We start from the raw sequence: 22,849 nt of genomic DNA, 5'->3' as shown, positions 1-22,849 counted from the left end.
GTGATGGGGCTATGAGAACTGGCACTGAATACTGGATGCGGACGTTAGCTGGTCTGAATAGCACTGTCTATTAGTGTGAGTTTGCGTCGACATATAATCACGTCAAAAAAGCGCGCCCAAACCCAAATAATCAGCTGCACTGAATCGCCAGCAGAGGGCGACATTACGCCACATAACATATGCAAGTCACACCCAAGCGCCAGCAGAGGGCGGAAAAACTCCATAAAACACAATTAACAAGTTGGCCTTTCACTGTACTGACATTTAAATCTGTCTGAGCGGGCCTAGTGCGTTAATTGCGTCAAATATTTTAACGTGATTAATTTTAAAAATTAATTAACGCCCGTTAACGCGATAATTTTGACAGCCCTAATATATACATATATACACATATATACACACACACATATACTGGTATATATATACGCACACACATATATATATATACACACACACACATATATATATATATATTTATATATATATACAATATAAACATTCTCTTATCTATTTATTTTCATTTATTATTCATACAAAAGTATCTGAAGCTTTTGGAATTTCTCACATTTCTGCATAAAATCACCAACAAATGTGATCTGATCTTTGTCAAAATCACACAGATGAAAATACAGTGTCTCCCCCTTCTGTCATTGTTTGCATACTATCCTGATTAAAAATAAAAACCTGTAAATGTTTGGTTTTAGTTAAAGCAAGTTAAAGTTTTTTCATCTTTGTGATTTTGCCAAAGATCAGATCACATTTCTTTATGTTAAAAAAAGACAAACAAACAAAAAATAGAAAAACCTAAATATTTTCCTAAATGATTATTGTCATTCTGTCATCAGGAACTTTCTAATGAATCCAAATGAAAAATTTGCAAAGATCTGCTTTTGCGCTGGAGAACTATCATACACTTACACAATGTTCCTAGCACTTTCTCAGCGCTGTATTTGGCTCCAAATTTCAATGCATATTTGCAGCTTAAACGTAAAGCCCCGAGTAGTATAAACGTAATTTATACATGAGCAGATGTATGGAGTAAATAATGGGTGCTGAATGGCCAATGAAAATAAGGTTTTGTTGCAGCTCTGCTTAGGGGTAGTGCTGTATGATATGGCAGATGCTGTGCCTACCGTCGACGTTGTAAACTTTGAATCCGGCCGGGTGCTTGGCAGCGCGGTGCTTGGTGGCCGACAGGAGCGCTGGGTTGTGCAGCGGGAAATCTCGGTAGTAATACTCCAAGACAGTTAGAGCTGCGTTCTGAATGCTGTGGGATGCAAAAGAGAGAAAAGCTCTCAGCATTGATGGTAAGAACAGTATATTATTTGTCATTTAATTTAGTTATTTAATTAACCTAAATGGTTGATCTCTAACTGCTATGCTATCTGGGACTTGTTTGACGTCACGCCAGCGCTACTTTCTGTTAGTTTTGAGCGTTGCTTTCAAGTTGGGAAGCTGGGGTGAACGGCAGTTAACATTATTAGAAGGCAGAGAAAGGGTAAACGGCGCGGGCTCGGCGATGCCCCCCGTTAGCTCGCTATTAGCCCGCTAGCTTAACGAGCAGCTTTTGTTTTCACCGCTGGACCGGTGCCACTAATAGCTGCCATTTTCCTTGTTGAATTGCCCAAGATTTTGACCTCATTTTTCTCGGAATTATTGTGCAGCCATTGAGGTATGTTTTTGTAGGCAAATATGTCTCTATTGATTGACTTTATAGCATTATTGTACACACTGTCATGATTGTATTTTCTAAATGTGTGTTCATAGTTTGACAGTGACAAATAAATGAATGTCAGTTCTAAGAAGAACTATGGTGTGATTGATGTTAAGGGAGAGAAGAAATATCTACAGTATCTTATTTTTTACTTAATTTTATTAATATGATGTATATGACATTTCGTGTAAAACAGATGGAGGACTTGCTTATGATACAGCCAAACATAACTGTTGTTTTCCCTTGGAATTATGGCAAAGACTAAGTGTTGTTATCAACCTATCCTTTTGTTTGTTTTTTTTTTATCTTTTATTTTTGTGCGGTATTTTTTTCTCCTACTTATACTAAATGGGCCATGAAAAAAGACTGATCAAATTGTTTTTTTCTGATTTGGCTGAGAACTATCACATCATGCCCATGTATCCAAAAGCTCAAATAAAAAGATGTCTACAAAATTTTTTTAATAATAATACAGGTTTTTGGATAGTTATTTTGAGATTAAGGGTGCTTAAAAGGTAAATTCCAAATGGAACGGAACTCGTTCGTTAACTGGGGACTCCCTGTATTTAGATTTGCAAATATTTATTCCAATGTATATATTTATTTCATTTTTATTTTGTAATGTCAACATTTATTTCATTTTATTAAAGAAATATCGGTAATTGTATTAGTCTTTGTCCATCAAACTGCCAAAACAAAAATAGGAATAAATTAATAAATTGAAATAAATTAGGGCTGTCAAACGATAAAATAATTTAATCGAATTAATCACAGTTTAAAAATCAATTAATCGTCATTAATCGCAATTTAAACCATCTCTTAAATATGCCATATTTTTCTGTAAAATATTGTTGGAATGGAAAGATAAGTAGTGATTGAAAATACACCACAAGGTGTCAATGGCGAGTTTTAAATTAATTAGAGATCTAGCCAAGGCAAAGTCTGAGTAAGTTTTATGTACTAGTATATTTTGCATAGCTATCTTGATTGGGAATGCCAGTTCTCTTTGCACTGAGCACTTTTCTTTTTGTGAACATTATTTTTTGAGAGATAGGAATATTATTTTTCCTGTGCTTTCACTTCCGCCCAAATGCATGATGGGAAGTTGGGCAACCATGACTGTCAGTGGCTGCAAATGGTATACAGTATGTTCTGCGGTGTGTTCAATTAAGCGTATTAAGAAAACGGTCGGCTCCCGCTCCGCCCAAAAGATTGCTGGGAAGTTGCGCAACCATGACTGTCAGTAGTGGCTGCAAACGGTAAACAATATGTTCTGCGTTGTGTTCAATTAAGCGTGTGAAGAAAAAAATCGTTTCCTGCTCTGCCCAAATGCATGATGGGAAGTTGGGCAACCATGACTGTCAGTGGTGACTGTAAATGGTATACAGTATGTTCTGCGATGTGTTCTATTATGCGTGTCAAGAAAAAGATCGTCTCCTGCTTCGCCTAAATGCATGCTGTGAAGTTGGGCAACCATGACTGTCAGTAGTGGCTGCAAATGTTTTCCAATATGTTCTGCGTTGTGTTCAATTAAGTATGTTAAGAAAAAGATCGTCAATGAATACCTGTGTCCACTCGCATTTTTCTGCCTTTTCGCTCCCAATGTGCTAAAACGGCGTCATTGTTAACTGTAAGAAGCAACGCATGAATGGGTAATTCGGTGCATGCGTTAATTGCGTCAAATATTTTAACGTGATTAATTGAAAAAATTAATTCCTGCCCGTTAACGCGATAAATTTGACAGCCCTAAAATAAATATAGTATATAAATACCCAACTAATAACAGATTTATTTGCAGTTAGGTAGAAAAAGGTAGATATCCAGTTCATTCTTGCTGTGAATGCTCATTTTACAGGCAGGCAATGAGTTGTATTCATTGAATTAACTTTGGCAGTCATTCATTGCCTGACAACCTTGATTTGGACGTCCATTTCCGTCAATGGCAGCCAATGAGATTGTCTCCCAAAAAACATAACTTCAGTTTACCTGAGCTGTCCGATGTTGTAGTGTCTCGTCTCTCCGTCAGTGGAGCGAATGACGCATATGTTGTAGCATGGTCGCAAGTGACGCAGCTCAAGCAGCACCACCGCCAGGTAGTGGACAAAGAGCTGCGAGTCCACCAGTGACACGGCGAACTGAACCACGCCGTGGTAGTCCTCGTCCTGCGCGTCCAGGATCCGGACGCCGTAGAAGAGCCAGTAGGACATGGCCAGCAGTAGCGTTAGAGTAGAGAGGAAGGCCCGGCACGCGCACACCCTGGGCAGGCTGGCGCGGGCCGGCCGCAGGAATAGCGCCCAGATGGCCGTTAGGAGCATCAGCAGCTTGAAGGAGAGCGACAGGAAGAGACCCTCGCAGGCGGCGCCGCAAGGCTGCAGCCTTTCCGGCCACATAACCACAGGCAGGAGAAGGAAGACCAGCGGGGTGGCCAGAACCATCACGCCCCCGCACAGGCCCGCCGCTAGCGGCAGGTAACGGCGGAAGCCTCGGGCGCGATCCTGGAGCCCCTTGCCCAAGCCCACCACTTCCTCCTGAGAAATGCTCAGCTCCGATGTGCCCGTCACCGCCGTAGTGGTTTCGCCCCAGTTGTCGTCCTAGTGGGGCAGCAAAAAATGAGAGAATTTGAGAACTTGGTTTTTCAGGCTATCACTGAGTACTTGGACTGCCAAAGTTAACTTCGTTAACAAAGTTAAAGCAACACTTGGTAACTTTTTAGTTTTGGTCGATTTTAGCGATGACGGTGGACAAAAGCAGTAGTGTTTTGCTTTAAGGTAGACAACGTTTCCCATGAGGACCAGCTCACACCTGCACAGTATCGAAAAATAATCAATCAATCAATCAATCAATCAAAAATCTCCTGGTCGCCTGCAGATGGATTAAACCATATTTCTGTTTCCATTGCCTGTGTGGAGGATAAATAGTAATAACGTAATGAATTCAGTTGTAGCTAGCTAGCATAGCTAAAACAATAGCATATGATGGTTAGCAACCGCGTGGCTTAGTGTGGCTATCCCTGCCACCCCATCGAACTCGTCAGCGCTGACGATTTGGGTTGAGGGGCTGGGGGTGTCACACCAGTGAGTGAAAGCCGGGCCAATGTTTATTCTACATATCCAGGTAGCCTCCCTTTTTTTCCTCCTTAGCCAAAACTTTTTGTCTCCTTTGTTGCTCTGCCATCTTGGCTTCCGTCTTTATAATGAATGGGAAAATGGGGAATTGACGTATGCCATAAAGCAGGCAGCCCATTTGTAGTTTTTTTTTTTTTGTGTGACAGGGATCCTGCCACCCTCTCCAAAGTTAATTCGTGCAGGTGAAAGTGATACAGACCCCCTCAAAATATAAAAGAGGTGCCTTTCAACTAGTCAGTTGACCTATCATCACAAATGTTATGAAAATATTTTATAAAGGTTGAAAAGTTACCGAGTGTTGCTTTAATCTTTGGCTGCCATTGATAGCAATAGATGCCCAATCCATTTTAAGTTAAATTTTATTCATTTCATTTTTAATTTTTTTTGTTTGATTTAGTTATTTTAGTTTATTGGTGGATTTTTGTTTTTCTATTGTTTGTTCCAAGATTTATTTCCAATTTTATGCATTTAATTCAATATTAATGCATTTCCACTTTTTTTCATTTTGTGTATATTTCCATTCTTATATACTTAATTCAATGTGTTTTTCCATTTCTTCTTGTTTGATTTCAATTTTCATTTACTGTATATACTTTAATGCTCATTTCCATTGGCTGTTTGATTGGCAAAGATAAATACCGTAACTTCATTTTGCACAAGAGAACATGTGTGCCAAAATGATATGAATAAAAGAATGAAATAAATTAGGGCTGTCAAACGATTAAAATTTTTAATCGAGTTAATCACAGCTTAAAAATTAAGATATCGTAATTAATCGCAATTCAAACCATCTATAAAATATGCCATATTTTTCTGTAAATTATTGTTGGAATGGAAAGATAAGACACAAGACAGATATATACGTACAACATACTGTACATAAGTACTGTATTTGTTTATTATAACAATAAAACAACAAGATGGCATTAACATTAACATTCTGTTAAAGCGATCCATGGATAGAAAGACTTGTAGTTCTGTAGTTCTTAAAAGATAATGGTTAGTACAAGTTAAAGAAATTTTATATTAAAACCCCTCTTAATGTTTTCGTTTTAATAAAATTTGTAAACTTTTCAATCAAAAAATAAACTAGTAGCTCGCCATTGTTGATGTCAATAATTACACACTGCTCATGGTGCTTAGGCCTGTCGCGATAACAAATTTTTGCGGGCGATAAATTCTCTCATAAATTATTGCGATATGCGATATTATTGCGCCCCCCCCCCCCAAAATTTTTTTTTTTAACCAATTTCCAATAACACAGTATGAATACAGTATATATATTAATAATACTAAGTAATATTAAGTACACCCATTTACACACAATAAATGTTACTCTTAAATTTAAAAATACTTTTTAAGAAATCCCAACTAAAAACAATAGACCATGCCTCTTTTGAGTAAATGACAACAATATCAATACCGCAGAGTAACACGGAATAATTAAAATGTCTTTTTCAAGGGGAGATAAAATTGCACTTCAAAAACTTAAGCATCAGTGACGTGCGGTCAGGGGAGGCAGGTGAGGCAGAGCCTCACCTGTCATCATGACAAAAAAATAATTATAGCATCAAATTTATATTAATATTTGTCCACTGCTCTTTATGTATGACTCATTTCAAACATTTTTTATAGTCAAAATCGCTGAATTTGCCTATTTCCTGTTCAAATAAAGAAATGAAACGAGAGGTGCGGCAGCAACGAGTAAAGCCTCACCTCTGAATGCGCAATCCATAACAAACTGGGTTGGCACATGGAATTGGAGCGTGCTGGTTGCCGTACATCTGAATGTCGCCATTATAATGTTTCCAAATACGTTCATTTGACCTGATTTTCCACAGTCTGGCTAATGTCTTTAACCCTTAAAGTTTAATGTTTGTTGGCAACATATTTAGTTTTGCTGATGGGAAATAAAACCGCAGTGAAAAGGCACAGGTTGCGGCAGATGGTACTCTGCCGCACTGAAAGGGGGCGTACGTGAAACTGGACTTTCTGTCAAAAGTGGACGCGATTAACACAACACCGGAGCTAAAAGGTTTGCTTCAAACTACGGGAAAGAAGATAACTCGCGCTTTTCAAACGGACTGGTACACCCGAAAAGACTGGCTATGTGTCTGTCCTTCGAAAAATCGCCTTTGCCGCTTTCCATGCCTTTTCTTCTCAACTTATGCCAATGTCTGGACTAACACGAGATATTGTGACCATAAAAAAACTACCACGAAGCCTCAGCAAACATAAGAGCTCGACCACTCACATTCAATGCCTGATTGCTTTAAAAACTTTTGGAAGCTCAAGGATCGATTTGGCTTTGAGGAACAGCGGAAGCTCAACGGTAGCATCCACAATTCTAAGGTAAAGGACAACCGAAAGAGTTGTCATCTCATCTCATCTCAAGAGTTGCTCTATAATTGGAACACACCCTTGAACACACTCTTAAAAAGGGGAACCACCACCCCGGTCTGCCAACCCAGAGGCACTGTCCCCGATGTCCACGCGATGTTGTAGAGGTGTGTCAGCCACGACAGCCCCACAACATCCAGAGACTTTAGGAACTCCGGGCGGATCTCATCGACCCCTGGGGCCTTGCCACCGAGGAGCTTTAAAAATTTAACAAAATTCACCAAAATCAAAAGAGATTGTTGAAACAATAAAATGGAATTAAATAAATAAGGTGGCTGTCATTGACGGCCATAGACGTCCATTGAATTTGTACTGAGAGTGGGTTTCAGACTGGTTGTGAACACATCTGCAGAATATTTGACAGCATTTTTATTAGCAAAGTGACAAAAGCAAAAGAGGAAAATGAATGTCATAACACACATTCCTTCTTCTTCATTATTACAGAAGTAAATCTATTTGCAGACTTTGGACAAATCTTTAGACATGCTTTGAAGCATTTTTAGGGCGACGCGCACACAAAATAGATCAATCCTTCCCCCGCCTGTTATCATAAATTAGCGTCATATTCATCTTCTCATAACTGCCACCGCAAACACTTTTGGATTGTCACTCATTGCTGGCATTAGCTATTCACCGTTGTCTTAGTGTGAAGACGTGCTGCATAATTCTCCAAAACGTGAGGATAAAAAAACAAGGCGGCCATTGTCAGTCTGGGTGATAGATAGTGAAAGGAATTCATTATTGTATTTTTATAATATATTTTATCAATTTGTTGCATGCCATTGACAGCACTAGACGTCTAATCCATTTTGATTGATCGCTCCGCCCAGTCAAAATGAATTCGACGTGTAGCGCTGTCAATGGCATTGAACGATGAGCATTCACAGCAAGTCCTCCCAGTGTAAATAAATTGGATGTCTGTCGTTCTCAATGTCAGGCAAAGAGTTAAAAAGTACATTGATGAATTCATGACATGTTAATAAAAACTACATTTACAAGAAAATGCAACTTTTCGAGAAATTGATTTTGTTTGCTGATTGGTCAACTTAAACTAAATTAAAACCTGGGGTCACTTCCTGTTGATTTTCAGGCATTTTGGATCACTTCCTGTGTATTTTGGGTAATTTCTGGGCAATGCCCTGTATATTCTTGTCACTTCCTTTTGATTAACATTGGTCAGTAGTGACAGTGTAACAATATCTCGATACGGCAATATATTGCGATATTTTGCAACCCGATGGCAATGGGTTATCGATGTGATCCCGCCAAGTATCAATACTTTTATTTGACATATTGGCCATACAATGGAGTATGGATGCTGTAAACTGCTCATTCAATGTTTGTTGAGCAATTCCTTGGTTATCCACAAGGGGCAGAGGTGGTTAAGGTAAAGTGCGCGCAAGTCCTCTAGAGAAGAAGAGAGGAACCTACAAGTGGGATGAAAAAAATATAAAAGTTTAGCTAGAACGGTGGAGTAAAAAGTGAGAAGAATGTTCCTACAAATCAAATGTGTGGACACACATGAGATTTTATACCAACAAGAAAGGAAGTAAGGTGAACAAGGACTTAGCTGTACAGTATGTAAGTGTAACCCAATAGATAATTGGGTATATATTTTTTAATTAAATAATAACATGATCAAACTTATTATTTATTTTATATTTGCAATTTAATTATTTTAGTTTACAGCTGATCTAATTCACAAAATGTGAGCCAGTCATAATTTCTCCAGGAGACATCAGTGGTTGTGGTTTGTTCCCTCTATATGTGCAGACACAAAATTTGCATTAGATTTATATTTTACAGCAACGTTGCACAGAAAAGGTGTCACTGTTTAATAAATGACAGTATTTTTTTCTGTTCTGAAATATCTTGTTTTTCATTTCAACAGTATTATTGTAGAATATCATTTATCAATTTTCTGACCAATTTATCGATAATCGCTGTATCGCAATATTGGGAGATGATCGTTATCGTGAGCCTTGTATCGCGAATCGTATCGTGGGGTGCCCTGAGGTTCCCACTCCTAGTCAGTTGTGGTGGGTCAGTAATAGAATTCTCATCTGCCACGCAGGAGGCCCAGGTTTGATTCCTGACCGATGCAACTTCCTTTTACCCATGCTTCTACCTCTCAATCACGTTGCCCTCTGGCAGGCGCTACAGGGCCATAACAGCCAAAACAGACTGGCAGTTTCTTCCCAACAGCTGACACCATATTCAAGTCAAGTTTGCACTGAAATGTCACCGCACTGCTAACACCACAACATTGTCACATGTCGATAAGTAATATGATCTCAGACATATCCCTATCTGGGTACTGTATACGCAATTTGCAGTTACATTATAGCATTTTTGCACAGTTACATCAATATCGATGCACAAACTGTCATATGCACTTTCACATTAAGTCAGCCATCTGCCTCTTAGTCTGAGTACTGTAAATTGTCATATACGTACTGTTATATTGCCACTATAGCACCACTTGCTGCTCGTCACTTATTCACTTCATACTGTTTCATGTGGTGCATGTTTTGGCGAAGCTTTAAAGTGATCCTCTAACTTAAATACATGTAGGCTCTAATAAACCACAATTGTTCTCTTGCACTAAAATATGTTGTTAGAAACACATAAAATGTTAAATCAATGGCAATATTTTATAATATTTAGTCCATATTTTGACCGTTAGTTGGCGCCATGGTTTGCGGGCTCACAGTGATGACGTAATTGGGATCTTTCCAAATGTGCAGCGTGTTCAACAATTGATTATTGCTGCCTAAACTTTTTGGATGCAATTTCCAGTCAAATGAAAACAAGGGGAGTGAAGTGAGTGGTCAAGGTGGAATTATTATTTTTAGTGAATAAATCTGCATAAGTGGAAGCTTCTCCCCCTTTTTGGTCCCTGTATGCACGTATCCTACCCACCACGCGTTACAACTGGCGCCCGAACATTTTTCCTGGATCCTCAGTCAAGTAAGGGATCAGTCTATTTTCTGGATCCGACGGTCCCACCGCGTCTGCAATATTGGTTTCGGATCTGTCCATTGTTTTAATTCGTTGGTCCCACAGCGGCTTTTCGGATCAGTCTATTTTGTGGAATCAACGGTCTGATCGCGGCTGCGATATTGCCATGGGATCTGTCCTGGATCTTCGAGTGAGTAAAAAACGTGGATTTGGATTACTATTGCTATCTTTTTTGTTGACTATTCTTCGTGGGAGTTTTCCCCAAATCATACTTAATAATCAAAGCACTATGGCACGCTACAGTGACGACAGTGACTCTGACGTGGACCTTACAACAATGTTGGAGTTCGTCAGGGAACGCGTGTTTGCGTACTGCTGAGCTCCCAACTGAAGAGTGGTCGAGGTGGAAATATTATTTTTTGTGAATAAATGTGCATAAGTGGAAGCTTCTCCCCTTTTTGGTACTTTTATACACGTATCCTAGCTACCACGCGTTACAATGTACAAGACATGGATTACACAAGGTGTGCTCTTTGGCCTGTACTGTATGTAAAGCACACGACAGCTCTGGATGCTAACAATCTACATAATTATATTGGGATAAGTTTGAAAACGTAATATGCTTACCTTGAATATCTGCTAATAAAACCGGAGTTCCCAACGGCATACACTCTCGCTCCCAACTGGAGTTCCCAACAGCACTCTCTCGCATCACCAGTTTTGCCCTATTTTTGTCTTATCAGGTATTTGCTGCACGCATTTTTCCCTGAAGCTCGTCTTGTGAACGACCGACAGTGCTGTCCTGCTCTTCAATTTTGAGATTTGGTTCAAATAGGAAGGGCAGAACTGACGACATGTTGGGAAAGCTAACGAGTAACACGCTGGAATTTCGGCAATGGGACCGGTGACGTCCCGCACTGCAACGTAACAAGAATGGCGACCTATCACTTAAAATAATTTTACAAACCTTATTAAAACAAATTTTTTAATTTTAATATCAAATTATTATAACTCATACTAACATTTATCTTTTTAAGAATTATTTGTCTTAAAAATAGAGGATCCCTCTAAATGCCATTGTACTCTGTACAATGACAAAAAAGGCTTTCTATTCTATTCTATTCTATTCTATTCTATTCTATTCTATTCTATTTTGGGTCATGTCCTCAAGAATAGACTCCGGTTATGGCCATCAATAACATTCGACTGTTCATTCTTTGGTATAGTTTAGTACAGTATTTAAGTGAGTATAGTATTTAAATAGTACCGTATTTAAATGAGTCTGATTTGAAGGGGTAATGAATTCCTCTATGGTGGAGTGAATGGGGGCAGGGAAAAAGACAGATGATGTCACGGTTGAATGTGAAGGTCGACCACTGCAAGCGTGGCTCTACTAATGCTCATTTTGTTCCCTTACAACAAGGATAAAATTACAGCACAATATCCAGTTTATCATTGGTCATGGAATTCGTTGCTGTAAAAATATTGCATCAGAATTCTCTTAAACCATTGCCTGACATTAAAGGTGATAGACCTCCAATCCAGTTAGACTGGGAGGGCTTCTTGTCCATAACCAAGAATAGAAGCTAAATATTGTGTTTTTTTAAATGTACTTTTTTTTTATTTAATGAAAAAAAAAAGTTTTCTTTTTTGTATATTGATTTATTCAATTATTTTATTATTATTATTATTATTTTTATTTACAATTTTTAATAAAGAAAAAAAGCGGGGAAAAAATCAGGACACATTTTACCCCTTTTCATTCCCTTTAAATAACAAAGAAAAGAAGCAGTAAATATTCTTTTATTTGTAATTCCATTTTATCATGTTGTTTTAAAAAAGGGTGAAAAACGGCAAATATTTTGATTTTTGGTCCGTGGAAATTTTACGTACATTATATTTCAGCGGAAAAATTTAATCGTTGCACGTGATTTACTTTCATGGGCCACACAAAATGATGCAGTGGTCAGTATTTGGCCCCCTGGCCGCCAGTTTGACACCTCGGCATAAAACAATAACCCTGTGACAGAGCTAATACACAAGCACCATAAACACTCCGAGGATTATTGAGATTAACGCTGCACTAATCAGCCTGGCAGATCGCTACGTTAATGCAAAGAATGGACAGAAAGCCTCAAAAAGGAATTAGCGCGGCGTCAGGGGCCGAGGCTAGGGCCAGGCTGATTGTCCGCTACGGCCACTATATGCTACCAAACGGCACACATAAGCCTCGCTGGTGACCTTAGAGGTTAAGACTGCATCAGTCGAAGCAGCTAACAGACAAAAGGCCTTCCAAACAGAAACTATATTTAGTCTGAATAACAGAAAGTAGGGTTCACACAGATAGAGTGGTATGAAAAAGTATCTGAACCTTTTGGAATTTCTCAAATTTTTGCAAAAAATCACAATCAAATGTGATCTGATCTTTGTCAAAAATCACACAGATGTAAAAACAGTGTCTGCTTTAACTAAAACCACCCAAACAATTATAGGTTTTCAGATTTTAATGAGGATAACATGCAAACTATGACAGAATGGGGAAAAATAGGTAAGTGAACCCTCTGCCTAAGGAGGCTTAAAGAGCAATTGAAACCATTTGTTACCAAACAATTTAAGTCAGGTGTGTGCCCATTCACTGATAATTAGTTTAAAGCTGCCCTGCCCACTATAAAACACACACCTGGAAAGAAGCGTCTTGATGAGAAACATCGTCTGATGTGCATCATGGCTCGGTCAAAAGAGCTGTCTGAAGACATGCGATCAAGGATTGTTGATTTGTATACAGCTGGGAAACGATACAAAACCATATCTAAAAGTCTGGATGTTCATCAATCGACAGTCAGAGAAGTTGTCAACAAATGGAGAAAGTTTGGCACTATGGCTTCTCTCCCAAGGAGTGGTCGTCCACCGAAGATGACGCCAAGAGTTCAACGCAGAATACTCAGAGACGTAAAAAAAAACTGTAGAGTGTCTGCTAAAGACTTACAGAAATCACTGCCACAGTCCAATATCTCTGCACACATCAACATTATGTAAAACTATGGCTAAGAATGGTGTTCAGGAGAGCACTCCGCCGAGGAAGCCACTGCTGTCTAACAAAAAAAAAAAAATGTTGCTCGTTGAATGTTCGCAAAAAGGCACTTGGACACTCCACAGAAGTTTTGGCACAATATTTTGTGGACTGATGAAACTAAAGTTGAATTGTTTGGAAGTAACACACAATGTGTGAAGAAATGTTAGAAATTCCAAAAGGTTCTGATACTTTTTCATACCACTGTATACAATACTTAATATTTGTATACATCTAACTAGAAAATAAAAGTTCTAGAGAAATTGTGTGGGGATGCTTGTCTCAACCAGTGGTCACTTTCTGTAGATTATCAATTTTGGGGCACTTCCTTGGTAGCTCAATGGCTGCCATTGGCAGCGCTAGATGTCCAATACATTTGGACTAGGAGGAGCAAATGAACTTTTGTTCCCATGGTCACATTTTATTTTTAAATTATTATTATTATTATTTTTTTAAATATCAGAAATATCAGAAATAAAAAAATAATAACTTGTGGTTTGTTTCCTTTTTTACATTATTGTTTAAAATACTTTTAAATGAATGAATACATAAAATATTTATGAAATAAATGATAAATAATAAAAATAATACATATATGAATATCTTGTAAAAATTATAATTAAAATGTTTTTTTAAACAAAATATAAAATTTAAATAATATGTATTTAAGTCAGTCTAATCATTAGAGCTGGGAATCTTTGGGCACCTAACGATTTGATTACGATTCAGAGGCTCCGATTCGATTATAAAACGATTATTGATGCACCCCCCTCCTTTTTTTTTTTTTTTTTAATATAAAATAAAGTTTTGTACATTAGTTCCAAAATTGTTCAAAAATACTCTCAGGCTAAACCAAACTACTATTTCAGTATCAAGTTAACATATAGCAGTAAACAAATATACAAAAATAACATTAAATAAAAAAACTCCAGTCCCCATTCTGTATCAGCAGCTTTAAACTACATTCAATTAATTTAATGTTGTGAATCAACCGTTAAAGTTGTTAAAATTGCTCCCGTTATTCCATAATTTCCCTTTTGTCTACTTTTGACATGTGAAAGTTTTAAAACTATTTTAAAGATAGATTCAAGTCAATATTTTACCGATTTAGGAGTATTTTAGATAAAAAGTTAATTAGGTTTGCTTGGAAGGTTCGCTACAACAGCATTGCAGGGAAGTTTACTGCTTTAAGATGGCGGCCGTTTACTAACGCCCGCATCTAGCTTTTTGCAGATGTGCTGCTACCGCTACCGAGTCTATAATCCACCTAGTCCTATATAAATGATATCTACCGTAACATTATGTAGCTTAGCTGTACTTGTAGCAGCTTTTCGGCAGCAGTCAGGTATGTTGTTGTGTTTTTTTATCTCGTGGCATGAGTTGAGCTAGAGCCGTGAGTTGAGCGTTGGCATTACCCGAGGGGCCGGTTAATGAGAAGCATAATGTTTAGCTACTCCCGCTCCGTTCCGTCCCGAAGTCCGCGCGGCGCGCTGAGTGTGTTGTACTTCCGCTTTACTTGGCATATTTCAATAATCGGAATTTGGATGTTTGTGAATCGTTCTCGAATCTTCCACGGCCGAATCGCGAATAATCTAAGAATCGGAAATTTTGCACACCTCTACTAATCATCATACTGCTGTGAAGATGTCCAATCGTTTTGAAGAGGAAGGGCTTACAGCGAATAATTGGACGTCCATCTCAATCAATGGCAGCCAATGTGTAATGAAGTTCAAAAAGGAGTATTTGGACCATCAACAATGTCTCTAAACGATTCAAGCACTCTCAAAATAGTTTATCATCGATTAGTTGTGGATTAGGCCATTCATCTTGCAAACGAGCAAGAGATTCCCTTCAAATGAGAATACGTGGTTTGCCTTTGGGAAACCCCATCTGTTGCCCTCGGGTATTAAGTCCTAACATCAGAGGCTAACAAAGCAACAGAGTGTTAGTGACGCGCGTGCGAACACGGCGGACGACACCTCTCAGCTTTCCTCAAAGCACCGAAAAGTGATCTAAGGTAAGAAGAACGTACGATTAGCACAGATTAGTTTACAATGCACACAATAGACGGAAGGTATGAGCTGGCAGTCACATGACATCCTGGAATGTGTTTTTTTTTTTCTTGGCAGAAGGAGAAAGAAAAGGTCAAGCCTCTGAATTTCTTAAAAAGAAGTTTACAAGGGAGGAAAATAGAATTCCTGTGAATTCTGCCTAGCAACAGCAGTTATGACAGAAAATGACATCACGATATGGCAAATACGTTTCTAATATTGGGATCAAGCTGCAAAAGTAACAATAATCCTTAGTGATCCCGTAGCACTATTGTACTGTATTTATTTGTATAATGGTAAAACGGTATACAGGGATTAAGCGCCGTGATTAAAGCTTACATGCAGCACTTGAGTGAGGGGTTGCAATGATGAATCGACAACTAATAACTAGAACTATATATGACACCTCTAGCTATTTTGATAGTCGATTAATCACTTGGAGAAATTGTTGACTTAAAACTGCCCAAAGGCTCTATTTGGAGACTTAATAGTACATATTATCTTATTTATGTATGTGAATTTTCTAGTTTCTGATTTGTATTTGTAAACATTTCCTTTATTATTATTATTACTATTATTATTGGTTAAAAAAAAAAAAAAAAAAAAAAGAAATTTTCAAATAAAAACAAAAGAGGAAAAAAATAACTAACCTCATCTTTAATATTTTCCTAATTTTTAATGTGTATTTTTTCAATTAAAAAAACAAATAATGTCCATGTACTAATTTATATATTTCAAAACGATTTTGAATAGGAAAAAATGTAAAGAATTATTCATAATAGTAATGTTCTTAAGTTTTAACATCTTGATGTTGATTTGAATAACTAAAAAAAAAAAGTAAAACTTTATTTATTGTTATTATCAGTAATATTTTTATTGTTCAATTCTTAAATTCTTAAAAATAAACAAAACTGGTAAAAACAGTAAAAAAAATATTTTGACAAAATATATTTAAAACAAAAATAATGAAATCTTTTTTCCCAATTTTATAAAAAAAAAAAAAAAAAAAACTAAACATTCTTTTTCCATTTTTCTTTTCAACAAAACACACTTTAAAGTGTTTAGGGTTTTAAATTCTTATTATCAATCTTAATTTAAAAACTGAAATTATATCTTAATGCACAGATTAATTTTATTTTATCTGATTTTTTTTTTCAATCTTTATTTATTATCTGAATTCAAAAGCAAAAGAGGAGAAAACTGTAAATATTCTCTTATTTATACTATGCATTTTGTTTTTCAAAACAAAAAAAGTGGGGATGGGGGAACTAAATATTCTTATATTTTTCTGACTGTGAAAATATGGATTTGTTCAACCCTGTTTACCTGTGCTTCGTCGGGCGGATCGGCCCCCGGCGAGGCCTCTCCGGGCAGCGGCTCGCCATTGTGCACAGGCGAATCCTGGGACGACGTCTCCGGGGGATTAATGATGACAGATCTCTCTGAGCGACTGCTATCTTTACTGCCACTGGCCTTGTGACGTTCGCGACCTCGCTCGCTAGACAGGAGGATGGAAAAAACAGCGTCAGGTCAAGCAGATAATCGTATTGTGGCATTGACTTGACAACAAAATAAGATCAATAAAAATTCTCACAGAGTTGGCAAAAATGTAAAATTCGTGCAAAATTTGACAAAAACTTGGCGTCCTTCATTTTCAATGTCACATTTACTACCTCCCATAAAAACATTCATTCACTCTTATTAATTTTCAACTCGCACCTTTTAAAAAAATCTCCATTGATGGTCACTACATTTGAAAGAAAAAAAATAACTGTAATTTCCCCAAAATTAACAGTTAGGTACTCAAAATCCACAGAAAGATTTCTAAAATCAAGCAAAAGTTGAACGTCGGTGAACCAAAGTGACCCCAAAACTACAGGAAGTGATAGGCCTAAAATCAACAGGAATTGACCAATGAACAAGGAGTGACTTGGAAATGCCCTTAGACCAACAGGACGTGATCCAAAATGTACAGGAAGTGACGCAAAATCCACAGGTAGTGATCCATAAGTACCCTAAAATTAACAAAGTGATATTTTAACACTATTTCTATCGCTCTGCGCATCATCTTAAATTTATTTCAGCCCCTCCCCTTGTCCAACCACACCTGCTCTTTACGCCCACAAACCGGGGCCCCCTAGAGGTCCGGGCCTGAGTGCAGCCGCACACCCTCAAGCTCCGCCCCTATAGTCACCCTAAAATAGAATAACATAGAGCCAGTATGCGCAGTCTTCGTTTTCCTGCTTCTGCGCATGAGGGTCCGTTTAATCTGCGTGTTGTGGACTGTGAGTGTGTAATACTTGAACGGGCTTAGAAAACGGGCATGTAAAAAGACCAGATATGACAACAAATTGGAATTCTGCAGTCTGAATCTAGCCACTGAGTCCAGCCACCGAGCTTGAAAACAATCATACAATTTCAAAAATACATGAGATTCAACTTTTCTCAGCATATCGTTTCCGTTCCTATGCACATTTCAAGCTAAAATGTTTATGCTAAAGTAATATAACAGTAGATAACGTGGTTTACCTTCGAAACGAGACGACTCGTGGCATAAGTAGTGATTGTTCGACTGTCAAAATAATGCTTTGTGGCAGCCCTAAACTCACCCATGCCGGTTTGACCTCCCCGAGCGGCTAGAGTAGCCCGAGTGGGTGGACTCGGTGTCCATTCGGCTTGCGTTGGCGGGTTCCTTTCTTGTTGCTGCGGAAGGCGATGAAATGTCCTCAGGAGGACTGGGGTGGTCGCTATGGAAACAGGCCTATAAAAGACCCTAGGAATCCACGACCGCTGGCTACAACCTTGGACAAGTTCTTTGGCAACCGCACTGACCTGGAACACAATGGACACAACACTATCATTAATGTTGTTGTACACTTGACTGCTGCAATATTAACATATTGTCTGCTTTTGAAAGCAATTGTCGTCAGATTCATTTGAACCGAGATGTCTTGCATGGAATGATCATGTTTCAGCGCCACTGGCGGCAATAGATGTCCAATCCATTTGGCCTTGGAGGGATTGCAGAAATTGTTCAATTCCTCCGAGTTCAAATGGATTGGACATCAAATTGGCAACCAATGAGTTAAAAAAAAAAAAAAAATCATAATTCATGCAGAAAATAAAAGTAATTAGAACAGTAGTAAGGTAGTAAAAAGAAATGGGGGAAAATTATTTTTTCCTGTATTTCTTTAAAATAAAAAAAAGCAAAATCATGTACGTACATAAATGAGTTAATGAAAATTTTAATAAAACTTTGAATGATCATTTTAAAGATACATAAAAAAGAAAAAAATATCTTATTTACTGATTTTTCCTTTTTTTTGTTATACATTTTGTTAGACTTATAAAAATAATAAACATTTTAAAAGATAAAAAAAGAATATTTGCTGTTTATCTCCTTTTTTAATTTAAAATTCACATTTTATCACACTTTATTTACAAACTAGACCCGAAAAAAAATCCTTTTTATTGTTTTTTGTTTTAAAATATTTTATTTTTAAAAATAAATTTTTTTCAAGTGAAATTAAAATAAGTCAAAGATATACCAGTATGCTGTTTGTTTGTTTTTTAAATGCAAATAAATATAAATAATAACATTTTAAAACATTAAAAAATAAACATATACATTGAAAAATCATTAGCCGCCATTGACAGCAATAGGCGACCAATCCATTTGGACGGGAAAGGGAAAGCAGCGAAGCTCCTTCCAGTCCAAATTGTTTAGACGCCAATCGCTGTCATTGTCAGCCGATGAGTTCATTTATGAAATCATACTAAAGCTGTTATGGAATTAGGAAATTTGTTGATCTGTTTCTTGAGTTTGAGCGTGGTTAGTGGTAAAATGGCAATGACAGTACTTTATTGTTTGGCCAAAGTAAAAACGGTTCATTTTTCATGTAACAGTGGTTTGGCTTTCATTGTCAATGGCAGCCAAAGAGTTAATAGAAATATACCAACATTCTGGCTAAAAAAATATATTTTTTGCTGTGGTCCATCCTCCCCCCCAAAATAGGAATAGATAATTATGCTACCAAGCTAAACCAAATCACAAATCTCATCAGAATATTTTTTTCATGGACAAGTATGTAACAGATATGCTTGGAATTTGATATGACGTGATCTTGTTTTGGGCCACATCGCCCAGGCCTACTTTAAATCTTAACTTCAAAAGTTAAAGCTTACTTGAAAGTCAAGTCAAAGCATGAAATTCTTAGCGTGTGCTAAAATCAAAGTCAATCACTGGCAATTTAAAAAGGCGCAGATGTTTAATTGTAGCAGCGATGAGGTTCAAATGTGCGTTTAATGACACTCATGTTTTATTCATCACATACGGACAGGCAGTCATTTGAAATGATGGACTCTGGCCTGATGTCTCATGGCCGTTGTCATGGCAATCACCTGTCTAAGCCCAGTGTTGCATGAAGATGACTCGCTATACAGATTGTTTACAAGCTATTTGTCATCTCCACAGCCACATCTCAATACTGTCTTATTTGTGTCCAATTCCTATTTCATTAATTTCAGTTCTTCCCTCATTTTTTATCATATTTTTGTGTTTGCAATTTTTGTATTCAATTATTTATCAATAATGCAATCTATTTTCTTTGTGTTGATTTTAGTGCTGCAATGATTACTCGATTAACTTGAGTGATTCGTTTAGAAAAAAAGATTCAAATTTGATTTTGCTGCTTAGAGTATTCGTTTAAAGTGGCGCTGTAATGGTTTGTTTTGAAAGTGTTTGCATTTAGTTTTATTGATTTGGGTGGATACACTACCCACTAGAGGTGATAGTGAATATGACATAACTCATTTCACATGGCTGAATCCAGCTGCTCCCTGTTAAGACCAACATAAGCTAAATTTATGTTTGAGCTAATGTTTTTTTTAATGCAGTCGTAATTTAGTTAGTTTGTGGGAATATGTGTTTGAACCATTTGTTGAGCGCGCTGTAAAAAAAAAAAAAAAAAATTAGCATTTTATAGCACAGAAGCTACGGGACTTTTGCTATGTAAGTTAGCCAATTGTTCTTTTTTGTACTGAGATGTTTTAATTTTTTATGTTCCTTATCCGATTATTCGAACTAACTAGTTCATCGACTACTAAAAGAATTGATAGCTGCAGTCCTAATTGATTTATTTCATTTTTAGACTACTTTTTTCACTGACTGGTATTTATTTTGCTTAGTATTGATTTCATTTTGGCAATTTTTCGTCAGTTTTTCATCTGCACAGCATGAAATATATTATGTCATTGTGATGCTCATCAAATTACCAAAATCATAAATAAAAAGTGAGATGAATACACATTGAAATAAATCCATTATATTTTAAATAGAAAAAATTAAAAGTGAAATGTACACATTTTACAATAGATAAATGAACATTAAAATACATTTTATATGTATTTTTCAAAAGTAGAATTCAAAATATTTTTTTCTTTAACTCATTGGCTGCCACAGATGGTGCTAGATGTCCAATCCGTTTTGACTGCGAGGGGCAACTAACCAGATGTCTAGCTTATCAAGTCTATCAACGTCTAGCACCATCAATGGCACTGATCATACGCTGCAAAATGTATTGGACATCTATGGCAGCCAATGAGTTATTGAGTGTTTACGCAGGTGTAAGTGTGGCACAGTGACATTACATTTCCGTGTCTGGAGCATCCTCTGTTGCCGTGGCAACACCGGAAACAGAAGGCCCCAATTAAGCAATAACAATCAATCACACTGAGAGATCTAAAGACCAGACTTGTTTGTGCGCATGCGAGTGGGGGTGCTGAATGTGTTACACTGGGTACAATGCCTTCAAGTCACACGCTTAAATGAATAAACTGACCATTTGACTAAAAAGGGTAAAACCTCGTCTCCCGGGTCAGAGGAAGCCGAATGTGGGCCAAGTCGAGAGGTGGCACTGAACTGGGCTGGAAAAAATGGCCGCCACAGGGCAAAAAAAGATCCGTTTCAAGCCAACAGGATCATATTAATGCATTCACTGGTATTCACAGAGTATGTGTTGTGGTAGTTGCTAAACAAAAAAGAAAAGTTATATCAAAAAGGTGTCAAACTCGAGGCCAGGGGGCCAGGTCTGGCCCGCTACATCATTAAATAAACCTTTGGCTCTCAAAGGCCAAAATAGTGCTAAACTCGTGAAATTAAAACATGTATCATACTAGCCCAACAGTAAGAAAGTAAGAATACAATGAATGAACTGATTTTTTTTTTTAAACCCCGAGTTTTGGCTCTCAAAGGCCAAACAGTGCAACTTTCATGAAATTATAAGTAATAATAATTGACCAAAACATCCTGTGTCTCTATTAGCCTCCCTCTCTGTGCACCAGCAGCAACACACACTTACCTACTTAGCTTAGTTTACTTCTACAGCACATTTGAAAAGGCATGCCACCTGTCCTTTGAAATAAGGAACCGTTCCGAATTGGGAATTAAAAGTTGTGCTCCGTATTGAACCAATACGGAATATATGGCGGAAAACACTCAGATGACTTGAAGTTCCGCTCTGAGAAATTTCAAAATAGTCCTATATGCATGTGTGATACATCATTGGAAAGCTTAAAATCTCAATTTTTCTGGGGGAAGATACATTTTCAACAGGAGGGAATTTAATAAATTAAAAAAAAAAAAAAAAATCAAACAGCAAAACCCTAACTGGAGGTAAGAGCACGCTAGACCATAATTGAAGACGCCACGATTTTGACAAGATATTATCGCGTACTGACCTTTTTCCGATCCAAAAACTCCATGTAGCATGTATCATCAAGTGTCAAGACACAGATGTGAATGGCCACAGCCGGATTTTGGGGGGACTTTATGGGTGAAACATGGTCATATAACACGGGTCGCTATGCAGAAATCGCAGACATCAAGGAGTGGTTGAGATGTTCTTTTTCATATATTTACCCTTTTAAACATTTTTTTCCATTTTTCTTTGTTTGGATCGATTATTTATCATCTAACATATCGAAGAAAATGTGACAGTTAGAAAAAAATAATAATAAAGCCATTGTTATGAAGTAGATATCTGTGACTTATTTACAGACACCATTTTTTCATTGTGACGTAATTTGTTTAAAAGTTTAAAATATGCGAGTGAATAATTTTTGAAAGTCGTTTTTTTTTTTTTAATGAAATATTAGACATCAATTAATGATTCTGAGCTAAAAATTGGATATTTTGAATAAGAAATAAAATTACTTTCCTTCTTTTTATGGCTGGGTTGAAACAAAAGAGGTTGCTCGATGTCTGTAAACGGGGGTTTCCAGGGAATACCGGACAAATTAAAAATAGTTTGGGGGCTTAATAGGCCATGAATCTGCTATGGCAGCATATAGACATATTGTTCTATCAAACACAACAGTTCTTTTGGCTTAAAATACAGCAGTTTATTTTTAGAAGGGTGCAAGTGCAGAAACTGCTTTTTTAGTCTTGTCTGTGTTTTCCGCCATATTTAAACAGATACATTTCTATGCATTTTAGGAGATTGGGGGATGTCGCTTACGGCTGGTACTC

The 22,849-nt window shown here is 37.3% G+C and overlaps 1 protein-coding gene across 1 annotated transcript in view; it reads right to left on the bottom strand.

Annotated features, from left to right (window-relative positions):
* LOC130927508 (vang-like protein 1) overlaps window positions 1-22,849 on the bottom strand; it is a 40,247-nt gene that overhangs the window by 11,799 nt on the left and 5,599 nt on the right. Inside the window, exons 2-5 of the mRNA XM_057853396.1 lie at window positions 17,931-18,153; window positions 16,648-16,819; window positions 3,701-4,305; window positions 1,134-1,267 (exon numbers count right to left, since the gene is read on the bottom strand). Of these exons, the coding sequence (XP_057709379.1) occupies window positions 1,134-1,267; window positions 3,701-4,305; window positions 16,648-16,819; window positions 17,931-17,992 (973 nt within the window). The 5' untranslated portion in view covers window positions 17,993-18,153. The remainder of the gene's footprint in view (window positions 1-1,133; window positions 1,268-3,700; window positions 4,306-16,647; window positions 16,820-17,930; window positions 18,154-22,849) is intronic.

This window comes from Corythoichthys intestinalis, chromosome 12, assembly GCF_030265065.1.
Source record: "Corythoichthys intestinalis isolate RoL2023-P3 chromosome 12, ASM3026506v1, whole genome shotgun sequence".
In the NCBI taxonomy this organism is placed as follows: Eukaryota; Metazoa; Chordata; class Actinopteri; order Syngnathiformes; family Syngnathidae; genus Corythoichthys; species Corythoichthys intestinalis.
This window is presented reverse-complemented; position numbering and strand designations above follow the sequence as displayed.